The following is a 27,192-nucleotide window of genomic DNA, read 5'->3' on the forward strand; positions in this document are numbered from 1 at the left end:
TCCTAACATGTCCCTACCACTACTGGAAATGCCTCACCTCCTACTAGCGTCATGTTTTGCACACAACCCTGCTGTGCCTGGTGGGTATCCCCAGCTCCTGCTCAGGTGTTTTCCGTAGGAACCTCTTTGGTTACAGCAGACGTTCCTGTCAGCCCCCAGAAAAATGACCCATTTTTTTTTATACTGCAAATATTTCTCCAATCCTTCATGGGTTTTCAGATTTTCCTGTGTGATATTCCAATCTTTCAACATGTTGATATAGTACCCTGGGTTTATGGCATGGTACGTTTTATAAGAATGCTATTTTTTTTGCCGTACCAGTTATTAATGAGATAATAATGATTTTGAGGTTGTATCCTGCAGAGCCTCACAAGTAATTCTGTCCAGACGATTTAAAAACCACCTGTCATCATCTCTTTCTCAGCTTCATCTCCTACTCATCTTGTTACCAATCCCTGTTTATTCTGGCTTAAGAGGCAGCTTCACGTACGGTACCATACCCTCCAATCCTCGCAGACCTGGAGAGCGCAGACTCTCTGCTCACTATGTGAAAAACGTGTTCTGCTTAGGGCCTTGTCCTGAAAAATGCTGAGGGAATCATTAACAGAGATAATCCCTGCCAGTTCCTACCAAAACGAGCACCCAGTGGAAATAACACTGCGTTTCTCATAAAAACATCCAACACTGCACCAGCATCGGATCCCCGCCCCACCCCCCAACACGACGTAGTCTTTGAAAGTGCTGTAGCTAGAAATAGGCAAAGAGGTCTGGAATTTGGGCAGCTGACTGGATTTTATGCATATTTACCCTTGTAGATTTTAGAGGGTAGCCTGGACTTTTCATGTGGGTATTAGCAAAGGGGTATTGGCACTCCCTGCAGATCAGGTAATGCGGTTCTATATTCTGAAATATCTGTATTTAGTTTTAATATAATTGGCTTCTGGTATATTTAAAAGAACAGTGGTAAAGAAAAACGTCTCATACAGTCAGTTAGGATTCCTGTTTGATAAAATGAGGTAACTGTAACCCTTTGGAGGCAAAATAAAGTACTGTTTCAGAAATTACAAATAAGCTAGCTACCAAATGTTATTTTTCATGCATATCTTTTTGTTAGAGATTTCTTCAGCCATTTAAAAAATTGAAAATCCCAGAACAGACAGTGCCTGACCCAGCTCTGGTTATTGCAGCTACCTTCAAACAGCACAAAAAAGATGTACGTGCGAAACTGCTGCTTTGAGGGATTTTTTGGTGTTTGTTATCCATGCCCACATGAAGCATTTGGACATGAAGCCGTAGAACCTTACCGCTGTATAGCTGGGGATGAGCAGATCTAGGAAGACATTGGAGCCCTGGAATGCTTTTCTTATGTTAGCAAAAATCTCAAAATGTGTCAGATAGGGAAAAAGAAAGATCTGGAGGAGCGTTCTCTGTGCGGTTGCTCTGCAGCCTTCCTAATAAAAGTTGATTTTCTAGCAGCCTGATGATGAATTTACAAACTAGGTAGGAAATTACATAAACAACTGAAGTATTCACTGTAGAGGAGACAGAGAGTTGTTAAAAAATGGCACTAACCCGGGCAGACCACTGGAGTTGCAAGGGAGGACATTTTAGAGGAGTCATTTCCAGACGGGAGGCTGAGACCCAAGAAATACAACTATAAGTTCACTGGTGAGTGGGGCAGCTCTGGTTTTGGGTATAAATATGCATAATCCACTGGAAGCAAGTGGTAGTTAAGTGCTGGAAAAAACAGCAGGCAGAGCTCAGTGGTCAAACCTTCTCCAGAGAAATAAGAAAAAGTTTGGCGTTCGTTTGCAAATATTTATGAAGGAATTGCTCAGCTCCTGGAATAAGGAGGAGATAAAGGCAAGGTGATAAAAGCAACTGAGATGACGCCTTTTTTGACAAATACTAACTCCTGCTGCTACAACTAAGGTAAATCCTGTGGTGGTCATTACCAAGCGAGAAGCCACCTCACAGACTCGTCGTAGTTGCTGTGGAAATTGTCAGGTTTAACATTTCATTTAGAAACCAGCAAAGAAGAATTTTGGTACGTTTTTCCCCCAGAGGTTTGGTAGATTTCTGAGCTGCCCGGTTTGTTTGCCTTGGGAAGCCTTAGACACTGTGACCCTGGGATCAGCCCAGGCAAGCGGGCACAAAGCCATGCAAGGTCCAGCTCCTGTGTCTGCCAGAGCCCCGAGGAAACGGATGCAGTGCCACAGACAGTAAGAGGTTAAAGATATAGGAATCTCCCAATTTGAGAGGTGGCTGTTCTGTGAGAAAGTTTCCAGCCAGCCCTACGTGGGAGCCTGCAGTTTTGGAGGGGATTTTTTTTTTTCCCCATTCATTACTGTGTCCAGTTTTGGGCTCCCCAGTTCAAGAGGGACAGGGAACTGCTGGAGCGAGTCCAGCGAAGGGCAACTAAGATGATTAAGGGATTGGAGCATCTCCCTTATGAGGAAAGGCTGAGAGAGCTGGGACTCTTTAGCCTGGAGAAGAGAAGGCTGAGGGGAGACCTTATTATGGCGTACAAGTATCTAAAGGATGGGTTGAGGGAGGATGGAGCCAGGCTCTTTTCAATGGTTCCCAGTGACAGGACGAGGGGTAATGGGCACAAGTTAGAACACAGGAAGTTCCGTTCAAATACACGGAAAAACTTCTTTACGGTGAGGGTGACAGAGCACTGGCACAGGCTGCCCGGGGAGGTTGTGGAGTCCCCTTCTCTGGAGATTTTCAAGACCCGCCTGGATGCAGTCCTGAGTAATGTGCTCTGGGCAATCCTGCTTTAGCAGGGGAGTTGGGCTAGATGATCTCTAGAGGTCCCTTCCAACTCTGAAAACTCCGTGATTCTGTGATTCTGTGATTTCTCTTTTGTTGTGTTTTTAAGCTGGACTGGTACTGTTATGGGTGCGCTGCTGAGCCCGCATGTTTTAAGTTTTGCTCTTTTTAAATAATGAGGAGAAAATAAAGAGTTCAGTGGCTTCCAGTTTTTGTGAAGTGCTTTTGAAAGCGGCAGGCGTAGTGAAGGCTTTGAGGACAGGCCAGATATGATATGGAAGTGGGAGACGTTATCAGGGTTGTGCTGGGTGGCTGAAGAGGGTTATTTACCTACGTCTGGATGATCGCATGCCTCCACCTGACACAAACATGACAGAGTGAGATGGCATCTTCCAGCTGAAAAATCGTCATGACTTGGGCTTTATTTCAGATACGTGGGTGCTGCAAAATTCAGTTATCCCTCTCGTTTTATTTTGGATTGCAATCTCTCACTGACACAGGCAGTGAACAAAATATGAGTTACTGGCTGACAGGGGAATGATTTGATAGCTGTCTTGTGGCATGCAGCAATACCTTATTCCATTCAAGATTTTTTTATTTTCTTTTAAGCTAAGCAAGGTCACACTGAGCCATTTCTTAGATGCAATAATGCTGCCATCACAAATGTGGAGGTACTGGAGGAATCAGTGCTGGTGTCACTGAGCTCCCACACCAGCTCAGCAAGGCATGTGGAGTTGTTTAAAGTACTTTTTTTTTTTTCTAATTTGAGGTTCTGATCACACAGTATAGGACTTCTTGGTTTTTTTTAACAAATGGTACTCTTGATAAGTGAGAATGTAGGGAGTCATATCGGTTCTGTCTGCTGGAACTCTTGTTGCATCATAAATGAGTTAAGTGAATATGAAATACATGTTTGCTGCCGTTCCTGCCCTGATCTTTCGGGTAGCATTTCTGTGAAGGGTGTAATAGCTGTGCCATGCCACCTCACAGATGGATAAGATGGTCTTTTCAGCTCGCAGCTAATGTTACCAAACCACATTGAGATTCTCAGGAGCTGTTGGACAGGTGCCATGCAGCTTGTGGCTTTTTTTTGTGATCCGAAGTGTTCTCAACAGCATCCCATCAATCAGTGGGAAGAAGAGCTTTATCTTTTCCTCTGTGATAAAGACTTTAGAGGGATCATTTTGTCTTGCCTAGAAGATTTTGAACAAACAAAATATATTTAAAACAGTGTAAACCTTGCAGCAAGTAGTATATTGAAATGCTCATGAGAACGTATAGTGTAGTCTCATTGGATAATAAGATACACAGATAAAGATTACATTACCTGGATACAGATAATTGCTGTTCTGCTGAGCTCTCTGTACCATGGTTATACAGCTGTGATGGAAAAGATTTTAGAAATTAGGTAGCACTACAAACACGTATCGATCTGCTACAAAAGAGAAGTTAAACCTAGGGGGCAGCCAAATATTTATCAAAATAATCTGATTTTCTCTGCTTCAGATTATTCACAGATTCTCTGTCATTCCCTTTTTTAACCTTTTTCTTTGTATCAAACCTGACAAGATATTGCGTGAAATGTGAAGACGTATCATTTAGTAGAAGTGTTCTAATTGAGATGGTGGAAAAGAGACCAAATCAGAATTTGGGCGCCTGTGAACTCAAAAACCTCTTTGTCTTTTCCATCTGCCTCGGCTGGTCTAATGAGAGATACCACCACCTCCTCCTCCTCCTCCCCGCCTTGCCTCAGAGACTGTCCTCTGGTCCCGCAGTGTGGACCTGCGACACCAGACAGCAAAGGGTTCCTTCCTCTGGCACAAGCCACTCGTAGGGTTCACGCTTATGGCGTATCGCAGGCTTTACCTGCAACAGAAGCAAACTTTGACTGGTTGCACACTCCCCAGGTCCCCATGAACAGCTGAGCCCTTCCGTGCTTACCGGGAATGACAAATCCTCCACTAATTCTCACTGACGTTGTGATTGCAGGACATAAACACTTCCATGACAAACAGCACGGTGACAAGCAAACCGCCTGTAACGCTGCGGCTCGTCGTCCCAGCAAGCCAGTGTGGATCCCTTATAGGAAAAGGAGGTTCCAAAATCAAGGAAATCAGGGAGGTAAGTCTTGGGATGTCTGCCAGGAATGCTGGCTAGCTCGGCATCCTGCCGCAGCTGTTTAAAGAGCATGCCCTGCCGGCATCGTCCACCGCGCTTCCCTCGTCGCGGGCAAGGGATCTTGCGCTGGGAGAAAAGCCTGGAAAAGCCTTGCTCTGGGGGAAGCGGGGTTGCAACACAGCTGCGCCCTTCTGCCTTCCTTGATGCTGAAGACCGTACGTGAAGTAAAGAAACAGCTTTCCAACGTGTTAGTCTTTGATGCACAATTTAGCAAAGCAGCAGTTTAGTGACAGAAGCGGCTCGTCCGGTTTCTCTTCAGGCACAGCCCCCTCCCCAGCAACGCTCAGGTGATGCCGAGGTGGAGCGTCGCAGCCGTTTCCAAATTAGTTGCCACCCTTGCAGCCAGAGAAAGGCCCAGGTAGCAATGGGGAGTCTACGTCAGTGGATCAAATGCTTGATCTGCTTTTTAGAAAAATTTGATTTTTATACTCCTTTCCTGTATTAATCTCCCTAATCTCGCTGTGCCACAGGTGACTTGGTTTCATGTATTCCAAACACCTTTTTTTGCAATCCAGACTTTATCTAAAGGTGTTCATTCAATGTGCTGTGCTAGCAGCCACTTTTTCCTCTAACCACAAAAAAAGCAAAAATTATCATACAGTGGCCAGTTTTAATTCTTCCATGCATGACATAGCACATACCAAGCCAAGGGTCCAACGTTTGTAATCAGTCAAACAAGAAAATTAGGTATGTGCTCGGTTTTGTTGAGAAAATTTCAGAAAAATGGATTTTTATTCTGGAGAAAGTGCCAGTACTCCTTCTACATTTATATTCATCCCGACATGGAATGAGATGTAGAATATCAAGATACCATGATGATCTTTCTTTTTTTTTTTATTTGACTGTGTCAAAACAGAAGCTTTTGCCAGGTTCTACCAAATTGAAACTTCCTTTTTTATCTAAAATGTAGATTCAAGGCAGTAGATTTAATTGAGTTTCATTTCAAACACGAAAAAAAGTTATCAGATGTTTTTCTATCAAATAAAATTTGACCGAATGTCAAGAAGGAGTGGAAAATGCTTTGATCAAAATTGTATGTCCAGGATTTGCTATGAAATGTTAGTTTATGGTAGCCTTGGAAGGAAAGGTGAGCATGGAGAACAGTCAGGGGTCTCATCCTGTTGGCTTTCAAATTCTTACACATTATTTCATTTGGATTTGAATTTGATTGTCCATGGAGCTTTTAAGAAATTTCCCTCTGTAGACCACTACCGAAAGGGTCGTTTCTGTCCTTGCGAACAGGGAAGTAAAAGCAGCGTGTACCGTTTCCAGTAGCTGACAGAGCTGCCAAAAACTCTTTCAGAGTTTGCCAAGCAAACAGCATGTTGTTCCTCCATGTGCCTCTTGCTTTGTAAACTGTGTTCATGAAAACATGCATAGGTCGTTTGCTGTAAACTCGCAGAAAAAACAACAGAAAAACTCGCAGAGCCCTGCCATTTGAAGGGGTCTCTGTGCTTGCTGAGACCTGCAAATAAAAGGCAATTACAAATCCGATTTGCCTTGCAGTAGTCCTTATTGTCAAACCAGCTCTTGAGATGTGGGAGAAAGGAGTCACTTGATGATACTGAGAGGAAGAAAACGTTGTTTCTGTGCAGATGTTAGGGTCATAGGAAATGCTCTGCCTTTTTCTTTAATCCCCAAAAAGCTTTGTCAGAGAACTTTGTATAGCTGTGACAACATACTTGTGTGTTGAAGCACGTTTCCTGGGTGGGAGGAAGGTGTTCAGTTTGCCTTATGCATGGGACATTTCTGGCTCAGATGCTGGATGGGCACCGGACTGTTGGTGTTGGCAGCAGTTTGTGGCTGGTTGAATGAGAAAGCCAAGCAGCGACACGCTATCGCCCTGGCAGGCAGCAGGCGAAGCCAGACTAAAGCCTTGCCACTGTAGAAGGCAGAGCTACTGTCAGAGCACACGGTCGGAGGCGACCTCAGCCACGAGACATGATTTCCCTTGGTCCTCCAGATCTCATAGGTGTCCAGGAGAACTGCCAGGCAGTGGGAATCCCGCTGACTTCTTAGTTGCGTTAAAACAGGAGCAGGTGTGAGTGTGAACTGTGTGCTGTTGAGTGCTTAACTCTAGGTTTTACAGCTGTCGATACTTTGGATTTTATTTTAAATACTGGTAACCTCATGCAGAGCACTGAGTGAGTGCTTTTAGGACAGGTTTTTAAAGGTGAGATTGGTCTGTTGGTTGGTCTGTGTACATTAAATGACTGAAGTGATTATTCTGGTGAGCATAGTTTCAGAAGCAATTACTTACTAGTCTAGTACAGGGAATTAAGAGGATAGTGTTTGGCCAAATAGGTGTTTTGATAAGGCTAACGTAGTGAGAAGTCACACTGCACATTTTGCATAAGGGTAATGGACAAAATATTATCCATTTTTAAGTTGCTGACATATGACATTGTGGCCAGCAGAAGTAGGGAGGTGATTGTGCCCCTGTACTCAGCACTGGTGAGGCCACACCTCGAGTATTGTGTCCAGTTTTGGGCACCTCAATACAAGAGAGATATCGAGGTGCTGGAGCGAGTGCAGAGGAGGGCAACAAAGCTGGTGAAGGGCCTAGCAGACAAGTCATATGAAGAGCAGTTGAAGGAGCTGGGACTGTTTAGTTTGAGGAGGAGGAGGCTGAGGGGAGACCTCATCACTCTCTACAACTATTTGAAAGGTTGGTGCTGGTCTCTTCTCACAGGTAATTAATGACAGAACAAGAGGGAATGGCTTCAAGCTCCACCAGGGTAGATTTAGACTGGACATTAGGAAAGAATTTTTCACAGAAAGAGTGGTTGGGCATTGGAATAGACTGCCCAGGGAGGTGGTTGAGTCACCATCCCTGGATGTGTTTAAGAGACATTTAGATGTGGTGTTGGGGGATATGGTGTAGGGGAGAACTTTGTAGAGTAAAGTAGATGGTTGAACTCGATGATCCCAAGGGTCTCTTCCAACCTAGACAATTCTATGATTCTATGACCAAAGTCGAAGAATAAACAAGATTGGCACTGGAAGCAAATGCGTAAATGACTGCAGATTTGGCAGAGTATTTTGTGCTAGATGTATGGATACCCAGAACTGTATGGTAAACAGCAAACACAATCAAACAGAAAAAAAAGGAGCATCCATCTCAAGACGTGGTCTAATTTCATCATCGATACACTGAGCAGCAATTGCACAAGGGATGGTCTTTTGTGTTCAGTATGTATCCAGGAACAACATGTAGGGTTGCTGTACTATTTGTACTATTTCAAGATAAGATTACCAAAAAAAAAAAAAAAAAAAAAGGGAAAGAAAAGCATGACTGATTGATCAAATTATGGCAAAATTCCAAAGTCTGTTATAGAGCAAAGAATTGATATTCTAGCCTTAAACAGCACTAGTGAACAGAAGATGCGATCAGTAATTTAATCAGTCTATGGAAAGAAGAATAACGTGTTGTATGTAACCAGCAGGAAAATAAATTAACTCCTTGCTGACTGACACAAAGTCAACAGTTACTGAAAATACTTTCTTTAAAAAGCCCAAAATCTTGCATTGTAGTAATAGTCAGGAATAGATTTTGCTTGTAATACATGAAAGTGTTAACTCAATATGAAATGCCTCGTTTTTTTTCTGTTGACTGAAAGGGCCTTTCAGGATGGTTATGAAATAGTGCCAGGGATTGTTTTGGCCTCATGTATTTTTTTCTTTCTTTGGGTTTTTTTTTGGTTAACTAAGATACATTAGTGCCAAGATGAAATTTAAAACAAACAAACAAAAACAACCAAAAAAACAAACAAACAAAAAACCCCACCTCTAAACCCTAGCTCATTATCTCCTTGGGTTCATTAGTGAGCTAAAAGTTGATGATATGCATATATTTAATCAACACTAATTATAATTTAGAAGTGCTTCTGTACCATCCTGAGATATTCCAGAGCATAAGGCAACCCTAAATTTCATCCAGAGACACAAGTCAGCCATCAGTGGATTAAAGAGCCATTTATCTGCAAATCATTTGATTAGCAGACCTTCTTCACTTGTCAACGCTTTTTCCCTTTTTTGTTTTATTATTGAAAAGTACTTCATTTCACCCCTTTCATTTTCCAGTCAGCATTGCAACTGTCTGTCTTTGCAGGGATTAAAAGACTTGTCCTGAAATTCAGGTCAGAGTTCCTTAACAGCTACTGAGGACTAATCTTCCTGGGATGGGAGTGTTTGCAAATTGGCTTGAACAGGCAAATCCATGTCCTGCCAGACCTCAATTATCCTGTCTGGGCATGAATTTGCATACGCATTTTATCACCTATCTAGCAAAGACAAGACCAAATAATTTTCGAGGCGCATCTTCTCCATCACCGTCAGTGAATCACTCTGGCTTTGGAGAGGCACATGGCGATGACGCTCTCTGTGCTTTGTCTCTGCTCAAGTCCACAGGAGCCCAGGTGCAGGTAGCGGGGGACATGTTGCCAAACTCGACGGAGCGCGCAGTGACTATATCGGGCACCCCCGACGCCATCATCCAGTGCGTGAAGCAAATATGCGTGGTTATGCTGGAGGTAAGTGAGCGCTTGGCACATCACCTCTCACGCAGGAGATGCTCAAACACACCATCAGTTTTCACATGCCCTGGGTTCCCCAGGGGTGCCACCTGCCCTTCCTGGGATGGGGATTTCAAGGGGACTCTGTTAGACTGTGCCTTCCCTGGTGTTCGAGAGCCTCTGGCAGCAGAGTTTAGCAATCAAAGACCGGGGCCGTCGTGACACTGTCAAATAACAAACCGGGTCCAGTGTGGAGCTGCAGCCCGTTCTGAGAGAAAAGCCTTTTATTCTGATGCAGAATAGGGCAGAAAACATCTAGGTCTTGTTTTAAATAGAAATAATTCTGACTAGCATAGTTTAGATATACCAGAGCTTTTTGCTTCCTTAGGGTCAGGTCATTGCTTAAAGCCTGAATGTTTCATTTTGATAGCAGTTTTTTAGCTCTTAGATTAAATGATCCAAAATTAATGGATATAAAAATCTGGGCATTTTAACCCTTGCTGAAAATGTCCATAATTTCATGCAAGTACATTTCTCAACTGATTAAGTTGAATATAAGTTTGAAAAAAAAAAAAAACAAACAAACAAAAAAACAAACAAACAAAAAAAAAAACAACAACAAAACCCCAAAACTTCAGCAAATCAAAATGAAATAATTTGACAAAGTAACCATAATTTTTGAAAAGGAACATGAAACGTCTCTGCTTTTATCACATTTTCTGCTGGAAAATTTTCTGTGGTTTTTTTGTTTGGTTTGGTTTTTTTACCTAAGTCTAGTGAAGGGCTGTGTCATTATGATCTCTGACACCCTACTGTTCTGTTATTCTTTAAAAAGGGGAGAAACAGCGGAGCGTTTAGACAGCACTATGGCTATTGGCTCCTCAGAAGCGTGCAATGGATCAAAATGACACACAACCTTTGCATCAAAATGTCATACACCCTAATGCGAATAAAAACATCAAAATTAATAAATCCCTAGTGTTTTACTGGGGAAAAGTGACCTGCTTCATTTTTTTAACTACTGTGAGGAAGGAATTTCTTTATAAAAATGCAAGAGAACAGAAAGAAAATATTAAAAAATAATTTTAGTTTGTTAGAGGTGGAGTATGTGACAGCAATAGTTATCAGCTCTGTGAATTCAGTGTATAGTTTATTATGCAAGTGACATTCATGAAATAAATAGTTAGAAGCTAAAGAAGAGGGAAGCCACGTCTCAAAATCAGAGAGACACAGTCCTATTTTCCCACAGGTAGAGCCACTTTTTAAATAACTACTTTAGACATTATAAGTATTTAATTTTGACATAAGTCAAATCGCAAGCGGCACTAAGACGACACTGGCTTAACTACAGTTTGCTTCTTCAAACATTTAAATAACTCAGAAAATGAATGTGCTCTAATTTGCAGCATATATTTAATTTGGCAACAAACACTTTCATTGACATGAAATGACTAATTATATGATATTAGTCAATGGCAGTGCTTTATTTACGAGGAGAAAGTTAGCCTCAGTCAGGGCTTTTCCTGTGGGGTCCTTACCTTGGGCTACAGGGAACAAACTCCCTTCCATGCATTCCAGCTCAGTCAGATGAAAGGCAGGATCAGGCTGGTCATTTGCAATTAAACAGCAGACTTAATTGAGTTGGTAAAACAAGAAACCTTGATGTGTAGCAGTGTAGGAAAGATCGATGAGCAGGAGGTGTGCTCTGGGTTAACAAAGCAAGACCACAGGCTGGATTCTTCCAAAACATTAACAAATTTCAAAATTGTGCCCATGTTTCCTGAAATGCCTTGATATGCTGAATGAAGCTTCACAGCTTCATCCGACGATGGCGGCATTGAAGCCACGAGTGCCAGCACCGCCCTTTTCGGCTGTGCAGTTGGGACCTCAGCTCTTCCCCTTGAAGCCCACTCAACCGGCCTCTGGTTGCAGCTTTTGGGCTGCTGGGGTGGAGGGCAGGGTGGGGTGGGGTGGGCTGGGTTAGCTGCACGCCCTGTTGCCTGAGGTGACCGAGATAAGGAGTGATTTTATTTTATTTTATTTTTTAATACTAGTTCTGCTTCATTCTGCATTTTGATCGCTTTGTGTTTTTGTCTGCAGTCCCCACCCAAAGGTGCCACCATCCCCTACCGTCCCAAACCTGCCTCTGCACCTATCATTTTTGCAGGTGGCCAGGTAAGAGCAGACACCATTTTGGCTTCAGCTGGAAACCACACCGTCTTGGCCCAACCTCAGCCAGCGCCTGTTAGTTTTCAACATTTACTCTTTTTTGCCTGGTATAGTATTGACGTGCTTTGTCTACTCTGTGTGCTTACAGTTCGCAGGAAAGGAGAGCGCTGCATTGCAAACTCGACACAAAATTGCGATGACTGGTATTTTACCAAGATTTAAAATTAAATTCTCTAATTAAGGAAAGTTTGCCCTTCTGCAAAATGAGAGGTGTTAAAATCAGATGCTTCCTGAGTGGGACAAAACTGCTTATTGTAGGGGTTGGTTTTTTCAGTCTTAACTTGCAGCTCCACTAGCAGTATAAGCAGTTTTGTCAACTTTTCAGAGATGACCAGACAGCAGGATGTCTCTGCTCATGAAAAGCATACATTTTCTTTCAGAGTTTTCATATTTTTTAGGACCAAATAGTGCATTCTGCAGTAAAAATTTACACACACGTAATTTCTGCTGCTTATAGTCCCTCAGGACCAAGTAGCAATGGGCTTCTGAGGTTACAGGAACTGCCGACGTGCAAGCGCAGAGCTTCCTAGCCATGGCGTGCAACAGCCAAGGCTTTCTTGTTTCTTTTTTATAAAGTGTCATTTTGACAATTCCCCCTTCATCTTAAGCTTTATCAGTCAGGGTTCTAATCTGCCTTTAACACCCTGTGCACAACGTGGCTCTTCCTCGTCTTTTGATAACGCTCTGAAATGGGTCTGCAACGTGCCGCTAAGACACGGTGGGAATTTTCTCTGCCACCATCTGTTGCGGCAGGAATGCAGTTTTAGTAAGTTTTGCCGGTTTGTAAGGAAGCTCCTGCACATCTCAAGCATACAGCAAAGCGCCATTGCTTCTCACAGGCCCTTGTAATGAGCTTTCTCTGAATGTTTGTCTCTGAGTTTACCTTTTACCTTCTACTTTGTAATGATACATTGTGATGTTTACCCAGATTTTCATAATCTGGTTGTAGTAGCTTCCAATTCCTAGTGTTCAAGCTTACCACTCTCAGTTGTTGTCAAAATAAGAAATCTGCTTCCTTAGTAACCAAAGCTGAATTGAAATTTAAAATAATTTTCCAGAAATTGGTCGATGACTGAAAGTTCAGAATCATTTACTCCATATATATATATTAAGTTTACACTGCAGTGCTTTCCTTTAAGACATATGTGTGTATGTATGCAGCAGCCTGTGTTACCGGTATTGTAATTGCCACTGCCTTCAAAGACTGTCTCTGTACATGATTACTCAAAAATATTGAATCTGTTTGCTAGAGTGCTCTGAGCGGTTTGTATAAATAATTGAAAGTGTCCTATTTTAAGGTCTAATAGCTCTTGACATCTTCAGTTTTATCAGTTTAAAAACTGTTCTCACTTTTCTAATGCAACCTCGTTGATGTGAGAGTGTAAGAGACAGACACTTTCTGTGTGCTTTGAATTTAGTCTCTGCCTAAGAAAACTTTTTAAGAAAATGCGTAAGGAGTGTTTGGGAGTCCATATGGAAGGAGACTTTAACCAGGTTTCAGAAGTGGAAATTAATTCTGAAAATAAAATTCTATCAACAGTGTTAATTCCACCCAACCTTTTGGCTACGCTATCAGAAGTTATTTTTCCATTCTAAATTACACCATGGCTATCTTGAAAGGTTTTTAATGCTTTCACATCAAACAACACTAGCAAAATAAAATTTCTAGTTCTCCTTAACAAGCTGGGGTTCTTCTGCTTTAAGTGTTGTTTTTAATTCTCTTGTGCTTCTTTGATACTGCATTGTGTGACGGAACTAAAAGGAAGTTGAACACAGTCCTGCCCTGCTCTACCAATATTTAGCATATGCAGTTGTTAAAAAAAAATAATAAATCCAGCACTTCTACCTGATGGAAACAAATTGGAAATTTCTATCCACTGTGCTACATCGCTGTATTCACAGGGTACAGCTTTGCTTTATGTCTCATAGCAGTTTTATGGTTTAAATTGAGGAGGATTTGTAGACCAGGTCGTTCCTGCTGTTACTAATGTCAGTATGTCAGTAGGAAAGTTGCCTTTGACTTTGATGGAAGCAGACCCGTAGCTCATGTCCATAGTGAAACGTTAAAGTACAGATGTCTCAGTAGCCTCTACCAGGCTTGTCCTTGGCATACCTCAGCCACGGAAGGGCACAGTTTCTCTGCCAAGGGGTAATGCAGTCAAAGACAGTTTTTCTCAACCAAAATCAATTAAATGACCTTTGGGGAGCCTAAGAAGTGAAGAGCTTTTTTTTTTTTTTTTTACTGGGAAAGACAATTCAAGACCCATCTTGTCCATGCTGCTTTGACAGTTTTCATTGACAACCAAATAAAAGCTAGTCTGAGCTCTGAATGTTCATTATTTTTCTTATTTCTGTAGTTTGTCTGCTTCCTCATATGTATACGTGAAAGTATGAGGGAGCGGAGTGTTGAGAAAAGGGGTGACTTCTGTTAGGTTCACTGGTAATTTTTTGCAATAGTTTCTTTCTGGTTTCCTAACCACTGCTTGGGAAGCGCCCACGTGAATGATGTTCTCTCAGCTGGATTTGAAGTAAAGCCAAGACCAGAAAGAACACTTGTGATCCAGCATAGGGGCTCAGAGACCAAAGCTTGGTTTCCAAACCCACTGTTCGCTCATGGACCTAAGCTCCAGCCCAGAGCCATTTCCAGCTGTAACCTCCCTGAGGCTGCTCCTGTGCTTAGCTATGCACAGGGCCTCCACTCAGCAGAGCAGCATAAGGTTGGCTTAAAGTTGTCCTCATTTGGTAAAACGCTTAAACACATGCTTTGCTTGCTTGAATATGTGCTTGCTTAAGAGCCACTGACAGCAGCGATCTCCTGTTTTGGTGAACTGGAACCTTTTCTTGCCATTTATAAACGGTCTATAATGGCCATCCCTTGTAGATGCACATGAGTATGTATGCCCATGGTGATCCCATTGAGCCCAGTCACACACACGTCTGCCTGAAAACTGTTCATGTGCGTAATGTTTGCCGGATAGCGGCCTTGCTTTATAACTAATTTAAAAACTAAATGAAATGTTTCTTTTCTGGAAGGGAAGTTCTGCTGCAGAAATGTGCATTAAGCAGTTGAGGCATTAAAGGTTTTAATATCCAAACTCCATTAAATGAATTGTTTCATCGTTTGCAGGGGATTCACTACTTTCTAAGAGGCCTTTTGTCAAATAAGCATTTTGCAAACTAAGCTCATTAGCTCTGTTCCTGTTTATAATTCTCCCACTACAAATATTTATATGTTGTAATTTGTCCGTCTGCTTTCCTGCCTGTCTAAGCACAAGCACATTAAAATTTTTCTGACATGCCATTCCTTTCAGAAAAAGCCCACAGGATATAATAGAAAATTATAAACTCTCTATAGTTTTTTCTTTGTAGGCCACTATGGAGAGTTGAATAGGGCCGGCAGGAGAGACGAAGGGCTGTGCTAACTGGTGCCAGGCCTGCCACCATATCCCTCCTTCCACTGCTCTTGTGGTGCAGAGAGGCTGGATTTTGGGAGGGGATATTTGACCCTTTGTGGAAGACAAGACTGCCATGCTGAGGATCTCCCTCGTGCTGCTGTCTCCAGACTGGCATCCTGGCCCCATGCCCAGGCACTGCAGGACAGGTTGCCAACCCAGCACACGTGCTTGCGTACCCGCTGGCACAGCAGCCTGCGGCACGAGCCCCGTGGGGTGGACCAGGGCACACGTTTTCTGGCAGTTAGCATCTGTGACTGTCAGTAGCCGGAAGAGCTGCACATGGCAGTCAGGAGATGGATGTCAGGGCAGGACACCCCCCAGGCAGGTATGTCTCATCCTTGCTGCCCCCAGCATCAGCATCTCCCTGCGTGCATCGATGGCACTGGGTGGATGGAGCAGCAGGGAGGGGAAGGAGCCACCCCCCATGCTCCTCAACCCCCGTGGTGTCTCCAGCTCTGCTCCCAGCAGGCAGAGCTGGGCTGCAGAGAGGTCCTAAGGACCAGGGTCACCAAAGCTCAGGCAGTGGCAGTTGGCATTCTCTGCTTGCAAGGGGTGCACGTGCAGCCCGACGAAGATCTTCCTGTCCCATGCCAAGCATTATCAAGCAGCACAAGACAATTAAGCTTTGCTCAGTGTTGAAAGTGTGATGGGGATGGCATTCGCTTGGGGAGCCAGGAGGAACTTTTCTGGTGAGAACAGGAACGCTGCTTGTCCCACCTGACTGACCCGTGTCTTAACTCTGCTTCTTGTTTTCAGGCGTTCACGATTCAGGGGCAGTACGCCATCCCTCATCCAGACGTGAGTCCTGCGCATGTAAATTACTCCCTTTTTCTTCCTCTCCCGCTTATTTGTTCTGGGCAACATTTGCTTTCTACAGTTAGCAATAAAGACGTGGCCTAAGGACACCTTTCCTGAACAACACACTGTAGAGCCAAGTGTTAGCTCAGTTGCATCTCTTGTGTAATAATTGCTGGAAAGTACAGTGGCCCAGGAACAAATGACTCTTATCTTGGTCTTTTTTTTGCATGTGATATATTTGAGTTCTTTTAATATGTAATTCTACAGTAATTAGTTAATATTAACAATAGCCATTACACGTAATAACAGTAGAGATGTCATTTATAACCAGTTTGGTTTGTTTTTTTTTTCTCTATGGTAGATTAGAATGAATGATTAGCCTTTTTTTTTCAGTATAATTTTAATTAATCCAGTTTTAGAACATGTAAGATGGTTTCTCTGCTCTGAAATAATTCCATTTGATTGGTTAGTTCTAATTTCCCATCCTGCCCTGCAGTTGACCAAGCTTCACCAGTTGGCTATGCAGCATCCCCCCTTTACTCCCCTTGGGCAGACCACCCCTGGTTTCCCTGGTACGTACCCATGACCCCCTGGGGATGTCCTTCTTCTTAACAGCTTTGTTTCCCGTGGTCATTACATCATTTTAATAATAAATGTGGTCAATGACCAGCGATCCTTTTGTTTTTACACATTAATCTCTGTTCTTCCCCCTTCCCTCCCCCACCCCACGCCTCTGTTACAGTTCCTTTCATCGTTACTAAAACGTGCTTTGTTTGTTACATTTATTTAGTCAAAACTGCTTCATTTGTGCCGTTGGCTAAAAGCCCTGAGTTTCTTTTGTTCAGTCCTTGTAAAGTTATTATGGACCATACAGTATGTAACAGTTGGTCCCAAGTGAGGTACTTGGGCGTGCATCTTGTCAAATTTCCAGTTTGGTAACATGGTTCAGAAAGAAGCAAACATAGGAAAAACAGTATATAATTGTGGTACAGAAATACCGATTAAAGAAATTACGGCACGCTGAAACTCAAATCCCTGTTAGAGCCAAATGCCTTAAGAGCATCTGCAATCATCACTGCTGGGACAAGTGCCTCTCTTCCTACTGGCTACGCAGCTATAGCTACAAAATGCAATGGAAATTTAGTTAAATTAAGGACTGCAAATTTGATCCATATGTATTAAAGCTGAATTCTTGATTCACGAGTGAGAAGTCAGTTAACCCTGCAATAAATCATTTTTACTGTACTTCACTACATACGTGCTTGGCATCTAAAAACGTCACGAAACAGAAGTACATGTGTACTGGTACATGCTTTGTATGGCAAATAACATTTTATCACATACATCAAATTCAGTGAGCAACTTGATTATTTTATATTCAATGTAAAATAAGCATATGCAACTCTTAATTGAATGTAAAATGTAGGTGAGTCACTTTTTTGTAAGAGTATTTCTTTTCCATCTTTTCTAGCTGGAAATGAGTATTTTTGGAATGCCTACAGATAATAATAAACATCCAAAAAAGAGAAAAGGAGAGGAAGAGAAAATACATCCAAAATATACTTTTGTTTCTTCATGATGTATCTGATAAAATATCTACAAGTAATACTAAATTGCCTTTCCTAGCTTTATATTTTCCTTATTCTTGTCATTAACATGCTGCTCCTTAATCTTTTCCCAGTTATATTTGAGATGTACGTTTCTGTAATGTTACTGTGTGTTAGAGCAGTAATTCCATTTTTCCTGAGCATTTTCCTTTTGTCCACCCAATTTACAAACAAATGTATGCAGCTTAGAGTATTTTGTACATTTCCCTTCAAAAATTACCCTTCCCAACGCATCTTCAGCAACTAATCCCACATATAATTTCCAAATTTTCCTAGGTTAATTTCCTCATCCTTATTTTAATTTATTAATTTTTCTTTTTCATATCTATGTATTTTATTCTGCTAATTGTTCGTTTGAATTCCACTTTCGTTTTCTGTATTCTAGAACTCTTGGTAGACAGGTCAAATTTCAGCCATCTGTTAACTCCTCAATTGATGTGTTTAGAACAAACTTCAGAGACTATTTTTAGGGGAAACCCTTCATTTTCTAGAAGCTTTTTATGACCTTGTGGAATCTCATGTGACATTTGTTGCTTTGGTGGGTTAAAGGTTAATTAAAATAAGACTCATTTAAAACTAGTCCAGCCCTCTGAGTTTTGCATCTCTTGCTTTCTTTTCTGTTTCGCTAGCGGTTCTCTGTTTTCCTTTGCTCCTCTCTTCTTTTTTCTTTTCTTTCCTTCTTTCTGTATGTTTCCTTCTTTAAAATATCATTTGTTATGTCTTGCCCTTCTTGCAAACAACTGGCGTAACATTTTCCCTCTGTCCCCTGAATAGGACTGGATGCCACTACTCCAACCAGTTCCCATGAACTTACTATTCCCAATGATGTAAGTGGACCAATAGTCAGTATCACTTTCTCTTCTCTCGCTCCTCTGCCACCGGAGGGGAAACCTCTCATCTTTGGCTGATTTGTAAACACTCGTCCCCAGAATAAACTGTACGACATTGAGTCTGGTGGGGAGGGGGTATTAGGGGCTCTTGAAATGCTGATTAGGGGCTCTTGAAATGCTGGGCAGAAGCAGCAGAAGTGACTGTCCCCTCTCATGTCAGATCTCCAGCGTTGCTGGCTTAGTTGCACGCCGGTGCCGCGGTGCTTCACCGGCTTCGTTAAAGCCTGGGTGCCTGCTGCTTACAGTGGACTTAGATGAGTAATTGAGATTCGTCTCTCGGGTGGCACTAGCAGGGGTGGTCTCAGCAGAAGGGTTAAAGGGGGAGGGAAGCATGCAGCCCCATCTGCTGTGTGTTGGGCTGGCGTCCTCCCTGCCATGAGGGTGGAGAACCTGCACTGCAACGGCTGGTGCCTTGCTGGTCTCCGCTGCACCCATACTTATCCAAGACTGCATTTTTTTCCGAGCACAAAAGCTACTTCAGTTATGTAAAAGTGCAATGTAAGGGTTTATTTGAAAAACGAGGGCTAAAAACATTCCTGCTCCAGGAACTCTGGACTGGCTGTGATTGACAGACCCAGTCTCCATGAGCAATATGGTGCTGAATCTTAAAACAGCTACTCAAAATGCCCAACTGATATGCTGCGTGTCATATAAAAATGCCTTCCTGTTTTATTCACTTCCATTGCAAATGTTTGTTTTTTTTTATTTTTCATTACAAATGAGTCGCTCGGAAAATGGAAGATTTCCCCTCCAGTAAAAAAAAAAGCTTTCAAGCATGAGTGGCATCACAAATAGCAATTATATTACTTAAGAGATACTTACAATATTGTGTAAACCCTATTAAACTCAGTGGCAATGATTTACAGTAAGAAAAAAATACAGAATAACAAAGAAGCGAAGGTAAATCTTTTATGAGTGCTGTGATTTCATAAGCTTTCTGTTGCTTAAAAGATGTCCTGCTGATTTGTCAGTACCTGCTTTATAACCCAATTTATTGTATGTGGAGGATTTTATGGGAGCACCATGTTTATCCTTACAGTGCAAGTATTTTAATCTCACTTTCAGGCAGATGATGTTCTTGCCCTCAGTGATAAAAATCCAAGGTCACTCTTCTGACTTCACTCCTTTCAGGGTCCATAGCAGAGAAAGAGAGGGAGAGAGTTGGCCTTGTGTCCCGTAGCGCAACAGAAAATTAAAAAAAAACCATCACTTTCTCATCTAGGAGGTGTGAAATGCCCTGGCTCAGCATTACCCTCTGACATCCGTGCGCTGTTTCCAGCAGAAGGTTTTATCTGGCTACGCAGCGCATGTCTCGCTGCTGTTGCTAAAGCCAAAATGGGGTCAGGCTTAGCAAAAGCCCGTTCACAGACGGTGCAAGGGAGTTCTGTTGTTCGTACGGTGTCAAGGTGTGCGTTAAAGGACCGAAAGCCCTTAGTGCTGCCCCTGTGTGCTGCGTGCATGTGTGCGTGTGTGGACCTGGTGCTGCAGTGCCGGCGCAGAGGGGAGGAAGGGCTCTCGTGTCCCGTCGGGCATCAGGGGTGGCTTGGGACTTTTGCAAGGGGGAAAACTATTTCCCCGTGCGTCTCCTGGAGGCGTTTGCTCTGCCTGTGTCCCGGGCTGTGCCCCGCCAGGCTGCCCTCGGGCTGCAGCGGCCCCATCGCCGCTCGCTCCTGGCTAGAAATGAGGAGGCGAAGGGAGATGGAGGGACACGGGGCGGAGAGGGAGCCGGGAGAAGAGGCACCAGCGCCCGTGTTTCGTGTGCGTCCCGTCAGTCGGATGCTGCGTGCAGAGGGAGGTCGGAGCAGGAGTGGCAACAGCAGTTGTGCAGCAAACCCTGCGTTGGTAATTTGACTTCGTTTTCCCGGTAAGCATCTCCCAGTCCCGGCTTTGATAGACTGGCAGTCAGTGCGGCACGGTGATTACATATCTGGTTGAAGGCGATGGATGCTGTAGGACCTGGCACAGGGCTGTGGCACAGCCCAAGGCTGCACGTGGCCAGTCCCCTGCCTGCCCCGACTCCAGGGATCCCTGCGCCGCGTGAGTCCTGCGGCTTTCTCGTCGTATATGCTTATGTGTGCAAAAGTCCAGCACGCATGAGAAGAACATGAGACTCGCACATATCTACGTGCTCTGCAGCTACCAGAGAAGTCAGTGCCTGTCTATGGCAGGGGGTTTGGAATATGATGATTTTCAAGGTCCCTTCCAACCTAAACCATTCTATGATTCTATGTCTGCATGTGTGTTACACGGTTTTAAAAAAAAAGATAATGATAAGCACAAAAAGCCAAAGCCTCAATAAGAATCTGACGGAGCAAAATCAGATATAAAAAGGATAAGGAGCTCAGACTTGAGCCGCGTCTACAGAAAGTAGATATCAATAGCCATTTACAATTTGCATAGCTTCATATTAAAATAAATTTTCCTCACTCCCTCTGGCATTAAGGCAGTAACAGATTTTTTTTTCTGTTATTAATAATTAGTGTAGCAACAACATGCTGCTTTCTTTATACAGTATGCTGATAATTGCAACTAACCTGTTGTTCAATGAGAAACATACCAGAGAACAAAGAAATGCATTTTACAGAAAGCTATTTTCCATATGTAAAAAGCCCAAGCTTCCTCTCCAAATGGTAAATTCAGAAGATTTGCCTTTCTAGGTTTTCTTATAACTTCTGGGTATCCTCAGAAAGAGTACAGAGGGCACATTTCTCCAGGTGACTCTCAGAAGTCACTTTAATCCTTACCTAGTGTCTCCTTTTCTTCATCAAAATCTCCTATAGGGGCATTTGTTTGCCTTTTTTTTCTTGGTGGGACCTTGTCTGGCTTCCTGCTCCTGCCTGAGTTACACAATATGTTTCACACAAATCCCAGAATAGGGTGGCGTAGCTATGGCAGATTGGGAAGGGAACAGAAGGAACGATATCCCTGGATGTAGCTGGTTTGGCACAGATAACATGTCTTAGGATTTTGTGATCCAATCCCCCAAAATGGCCACTGAGACTAAATGAACAAACCAATAATACAAAAAATCTGTCTTATTAAAAATTATGTATATTTTGCATATATTTGGGAGAGAGAGGCAGAGGCAACTAACAGGAAAAAAACTTACCCCTCAGAAAACACCAGAACATTTTAAGAAAGCTATAAACCCGGTCAACACTCCATAGAAAATCCAACCAAGTTGGAAATGACATAGTGAAGAGCTACCTCTATTTCCCCATGGAGCCAGAAGTACTTCCCTGCAAACAACGGAGAGGGACCCACAAGTGGAAAATGCTCTCGGAGATACCCACAGTGAGATCCATTGTCGGCTCCACGTGATGCTCCAAGGAGGTCTGCGTGGCAGTGCCTCTTCCAGCGGTCACTGAGGGGTCTGAACTCTCATCTTTGCAGATCCCCAATCTGTCATCTGCATGTGGGGGGGGAATGGGCACAAGCCCTTAAGGAGAAGATAAGGGCAGCATCTGACCCTAGCTGTGACTTGCAGCAGGGCCACCCGCCACCTACAGGTGACAGGAAAAGTGCACCTTGCCCTCCCTACAGCCCTCTTCCAGAAAAGCCCTGAGAACATATGCCATGTTCTTCTAAAACTAAGCTGCTGGCTAAGTCCATCCCTGGCTCAGAAAACTTTCTGGTTGTATGAGACTGGTTTAAAAGCAATGGTGAGGTGAAGACTTAATAGTCCACACAAGACGTGCTGGGAAAGGTCCTGCAGTAGTGTAAGTCAAAGCACTTCTACTGAAGGCAAGGGACCTGTGGGTTCAACTTCAATAAATTTACCTTTCTGCTGAGAGCCTCACATGTAATAGAGAAGTAATGCCCAAAGCAAAAATACAGAATTAACCAGATTCTGTGAACTGGACATGTTTAAGGAGGTGTGTTATCAAAAAAGCAATTTTTAACACTTTTGGTATGTTTGAACATGACCTGATTTTTGTCTCTCCTTAATCAAAGAACGTGGCAATTGATTCCTCAAGTAGACCTGACCAGATGAGGTCAAGGATCAGTAGAAAGATTTCACAATCTTAATATCCATCAGAAGCAAAGTGAGGCCTTTGGTGGAACAAGGTACTTTTGAACATGAAGTTATTTCCCCCAGAACCACCCACTGCTCATTTTAGGGAATAAGATGGGAACTGATGTTGCACCCTCAGTAAATTGAAACACACACAGATCTGCAGTCATTTGGGTTACAAAACAAGTAATAAGAAGGCTCATTTCTGAAAATATTTTCTCAGTTTTCTGTATGCCTTCTTGCAGAGCCTATGAAATCATTATAGTCCAGATTTCCCATTATCCTGGCAAGAAAAGTGAAGTTAATTATTATTGGTTTTTAAGTTAAGCATCTCTTTCCAGGCCCTGCAGTAAGTCTGTAAAGAACTGTAATCATACCTCAGGAGATTATTTCTCCCTACAGAGTACTCTGCCCCAGCATTTCTAACTGAAAAAAAAACCAAACCAGACACGGAACTAAGAAAGCCCGTATCTTTACACAAAGCAATTAAATAGTCTCCTTCGTGATGAGTGTCTGCTTGCTCAACTAGTCCAGAGGCTTTGCCAAAGCCAATGGACTTGCTATGGGTTGGCTGTAGGCAACCAAGGAGAACCGTGTGTACATGCGGACAGGGACGACCAACCCCTCTGCTCCGGACAGCAGATAGCAAGTTGCAGAGGCTGCTTCCTTGGCCCTTTTTACCAGAACTTACTTACATTCATTGTAAGAAAGGAATCCGATTTGTTTACCAGTATTTAAAAAGAAAGTGAGCTCCGTGCCACTTTTGGTGACAAGCAGTACTCTGCAGTATTGGACTCGGATAATAAAGCAAAAACTAAAAGTCTGATCACTGCCGGTGCTGCACAGAAGTAATGCAGTGTGAGGGACACAGAGGAACAAACCTGTAGGAAACACCCATCAGAAAGCTGTTTTATTAGGCTCTGTCACTGACTTTAGCATTATGGGGTAAAAATATATATATATTTAGCATTATGAGGAAGAAAAAAAATGGAAGAGAGGGACCTGAACCAGAGATGGCATAGCATATTGGGAGAAACTATCAGCGTCAAGAGTTTGGGGTGGGAGGAATCACAGTAGACCTTCCAGTCCCACCCTCTGAGAGTCCTGTTTACACTGGTACCAGCAGCACTTTACTGAAGGACCGAGTAAAACTAGAAAAAGGCAAAAGGCAGAGTCCATGTTTTAGGATTGGCTTGGCCGGGTTTTTTTTTTGGCATGAGGAGAAATGAGGTACACTGAGGTAGGGAAAGACAGACCGGAAGCCGTGTAGAGAAAGTGTAAAGGGAACAGGTTTTTCCTGGTGCTCACAGTCCAAGAAGGAGGGGACGTCAGCTGAAATGTTGAGGTGTACGGACAGATGATGATACTTACACACAACACACCAGCAAGCTCCGCAAGTCACTGCTACGGCCCTTTGTGGGCAGCAGCAGGAGAAATGAGTTCAAAAAGAAATTGTCAGACACATGGACTATTGAGCATTTAGACTAGATATTAGGAAGAAATTTTTCACTATGAAGGTGGCGAGACACTGGAACAAATTGCCCAGGGAAGTTGTGGATGCCCCGTACCTGGAGGTGTTCAAGGCCAGTCTGGATGGGGCTTTGAGCAACCTGGTCTAGGGGGAGTTGTCCCTGCCCATGGCAGGGGGGTTGGAACTAGATGGTCTTCAAGATCCCTTCCAATCTAAACCATTCTATGAGTCTATGATAAAGGCAGAGATACCAACTGCTGCTCAGGTAGTCTGTAAGCCTTAGGTGGAAATCTGGGATACCAGTGGAAACTGTTTTTATCCTTTTTTTGGTAAATGTGTGCTTCTGCCACAGAGACAGGCTGCTGGGCTAGGTGTATGTGTGATCTGAGCTGTTCTGCTCAAGTCTGGAGAGAGTTACAATATATGTGCATATACATACACGTATTATGTATGCGTGTTCGTATGTATATATTATATATTATACATATAGACATTTATACTATATGTATTATACTACAGTGCATAGTGGGCTTGGTATAGTCTATAGTAGGTTTGGCTCCTCTCTCACATGGGCCAGCTTTATCACTTGTTTTCTGGAGAATTTCTTCTTGGTTTATTCTGTAAGTAAGAGTAAGGCTCACTGTATGTTGAGCAAGCAGGTGAGCATCAGAAATCATGCAGCACCTGAAGTCCTTGAAAACAGCTGTCTGTTCACTGCCCTCCACATTCCCTAACTCCACCTACTACTGAGCTCAGAAAAGCAGTGAACCCATGTCCATGAAACAGGCAGTATCGCACGCAAGGTAGCAACTTTGAAAGTACGGGGAAGCTTCCTTTTGTGGCGAGGGACTTTTGTGGGAGTGACTGACACGTAGCCTGCCAAATCACGTGCAATGGCCAGCTACAGAATGACAGGGGGGCAGCTGACAGCAGTAGAAAGGTCCACCTTGAAAAGGGATAGGTGTTTGGATGCCATTTGTCATGGCCTCATCTCAAAGCAAAGGCAGGGCAGGTGTTTTGATGTAAAAGCAAATGTCCATAGCCGGATCGATCAAAGCTTTGTAGATGAAAACCGGTCCCTTGAACTTCTTCCAGAACCTCTTGAATATTCACATACTGCACAAATTTCAGCATAAGTAATACGTAATGGGAAAGGCACCCCAGAGAGAGCCCAAGCACCCCGGTGCTGCTGTCCTCCCTGCATGGCAAACAGAGAAGTGTATTCCACACGAGCTGCAGGTCGTGCCACGCACGGCTTGAAGAGCATGTTCAAGCAGCCCATTGCCACAGCAACAAAGGATGACTTTGGAGAGCTTCAGCCCCAAGGCTACCGAACCTCTCTTCCAGATGCTTGCATCACCAATAGCCTTGACTGGTTTGGACTGAATCCTTGCTACCTAACTCAAAATCGGCTAGGAGATGGCAAATTCTTTGTACCGACCCACCTGGGTTACAAACCTTGTTGGAGGAGCCCCTGCACATACAAGTGGCAGCCTCCTGGGTGACCCAGCAAGTGCCTTCTCAGAGGTGGTGAACCAGACATGGAAGACTCTCACAACGTGCCTGAAAAACCAGCAGTCCCACGCTGTTCCTCTGCTTTGAATGCCACAATGACAACCATGCCTGTGAACTGGACTGCTTGAAATTCTTCTAAATAACATATTTTTGTCTATTTCGGTATGTTTTTTACCCCAAATAATTTTATCAGATTTCCTCTTCTTCTTTGGACAGACTGAGGGAACACGTGCATTCTACATTTTCCTGTTGACACTTTGGACATAATAATTGTAGCAACCCGAAGCATATTCAGGTCTGCACATCAGGTGAGAAATATCGGAGGAATCTGAAGACATGACGGGCACCATAACAGCTGCTTCACGGAGCCTAAATCCCGGTCACTGCTTCATAAGATCATTATCAACAGATGGATTCTTGACCAGTCACTTCAAGATCATCATCACAAAAATGATTAGATTGTGGCAGAAGGAAATACTGACAGCCTCCACTCCTGTTGGCCATTTCAAGCCACTCCACTGTCTGAAGGAACAGCTCTGGCTCGCAGTCAAGTAAAGACAACCCAAGGTTTTTCCCTGCTCTGTGCTCCATTCTGCTTCTGCAGTAGTGAACAGTTCGGACCCTATTTGGGTAAATTATAGCTACAGTATAGCATGCAAATGATTCACAGGAACAAAAGAATGGAATTCTGTCACCAGGTTTTAACAGATGAGAGTGGATCTAGTGCTGCCAGCTTTGCTGTACAGTGCTGGTAGGACTGCCTTTGCTTTCCTCACACTGATTGCATACTCTGATGAAAACCAAACCCTGCCACTGGCTGCCTCTGGTGCTGCCACTGTGCTCTGGGTGCTCTTCTCTCCTGCTTGACCATTACTACCTGTGGACCGTGGAGGCCAGGGAGACCGAGGCGTAGGAAGTGGACGCTTCAGGATCCCTGCGCAGCTAACAGCTGGTGTATGCAGGCACATTTTTGTGCACAGAGACAGGTTAAAGGCCTCACAGTGAAGCTCACATAGGTCCTCTGCACTGCCACGTGCAGTCACACACTAAGGCAGGTCCTTGGGATAAGGACAGGGAGCTCAGCGAGGCCCTCTTGTTGGAACGGGACAGGAAACCCCACCTGCATTTCCTGAAACGCCATTTTTCCCCCTTGTGGGTGCTGCTCTTGTGCTTGGTATCTGTTTCGGCTACCTGGATACCCTCTTTGGCTTTCTCCTTGTCCCTGAGCATGAAGCAAGGATTATGTTGGGGGAGGGCGGGGCAGTTCTTCTTTTGATAAAATGTCTGGACAATGTGAATCTGTGTCTGGCAAGATATGCCAAGTACTACAGTACCATAAAGGGTGACACATCGGGGCCTGAGGCAGCGGGAAGGGTGGGAGGGGAAGGCAGTCCCTGCATCTTGGGATGCCCTTCTGCGGAAGTGACAACATCATCCCAGTGTCAACAGGCCTGTAGAGCAAAGTTTCCATTTTCTACCCCTTCTGGCCATCGCTGAGCTTCTCAGCACCCATCCTTCCTTAACACAAAACAGGAATCCCCCTCCTCACCCTTACAGAAGCCAAAACATCTCAGCCTCAGCTGCGGGCTTTGGTGCCCACTTGCTCTTGGGGGGCTCCCTGTGCCAGAGGAGCAACACCCCGGCACAGCTATTGCACTCCCTTACCCCAACTGCAGCAGCCACCTGTGCTGCTAAACGCTTTGTCGAGGTCTTGCACACAGCTTCCAAAAGCTCGTGACTCCACC

At 43.7% G+C, this 27,192-nt stretch overlaps 1 protein-coding gene across 1 annotated transcript in view; it reads left to right on the forward strand.

Moving 5' to 3' along the window:
• Nucleotides 1-27,192, forward strand: part of LOC309686322 (poly(rC)-binding protein 3-like) — a gene marked incomplete at its 3' end in the record, with an annotated part of 136,880 nt that overhangs the window by 102,524 nt on the left and 7,164 nt on the right. The window contains exons 6-11 of the mRNA XM_082498950.1: nt 4,765-4,896; nt 9,357-9,485; nt 11,568-11,711; nt 15,908-15,949; nt 16,446-16,521; nt 18,331-18,383. Of these exons, the coding sequence (XP_082355076.1) occupies nt 4,765-4,896; nt 9,357-9,485; nt 11,568-11,711; nt 15,908-15,949; nt 16,446-16,521; nt 18,331-18,383 (576 nt within the window). The remainder of the gene's footprint in view (nt 1-4,764; nt 4,897-9,356; nt 9,486-11,567; nt 11,712-15,907; nt 15,950-16,445; nt 16,522-18,330; nt 18,384-27,192) is intronic.

The sequence above is a fragment of the Vanellus vanellus genome (genome assembly GCF_965231255.1).
Source record: "Vanellus vanellus genome assembly, chromosome: 2".
Taxonomy (NCBI): Eukaryota; Metazoa; Chordata; class Aves; order Charadriiformes; family Charadriidae; genus Vanellus; species Vanellus vanellus.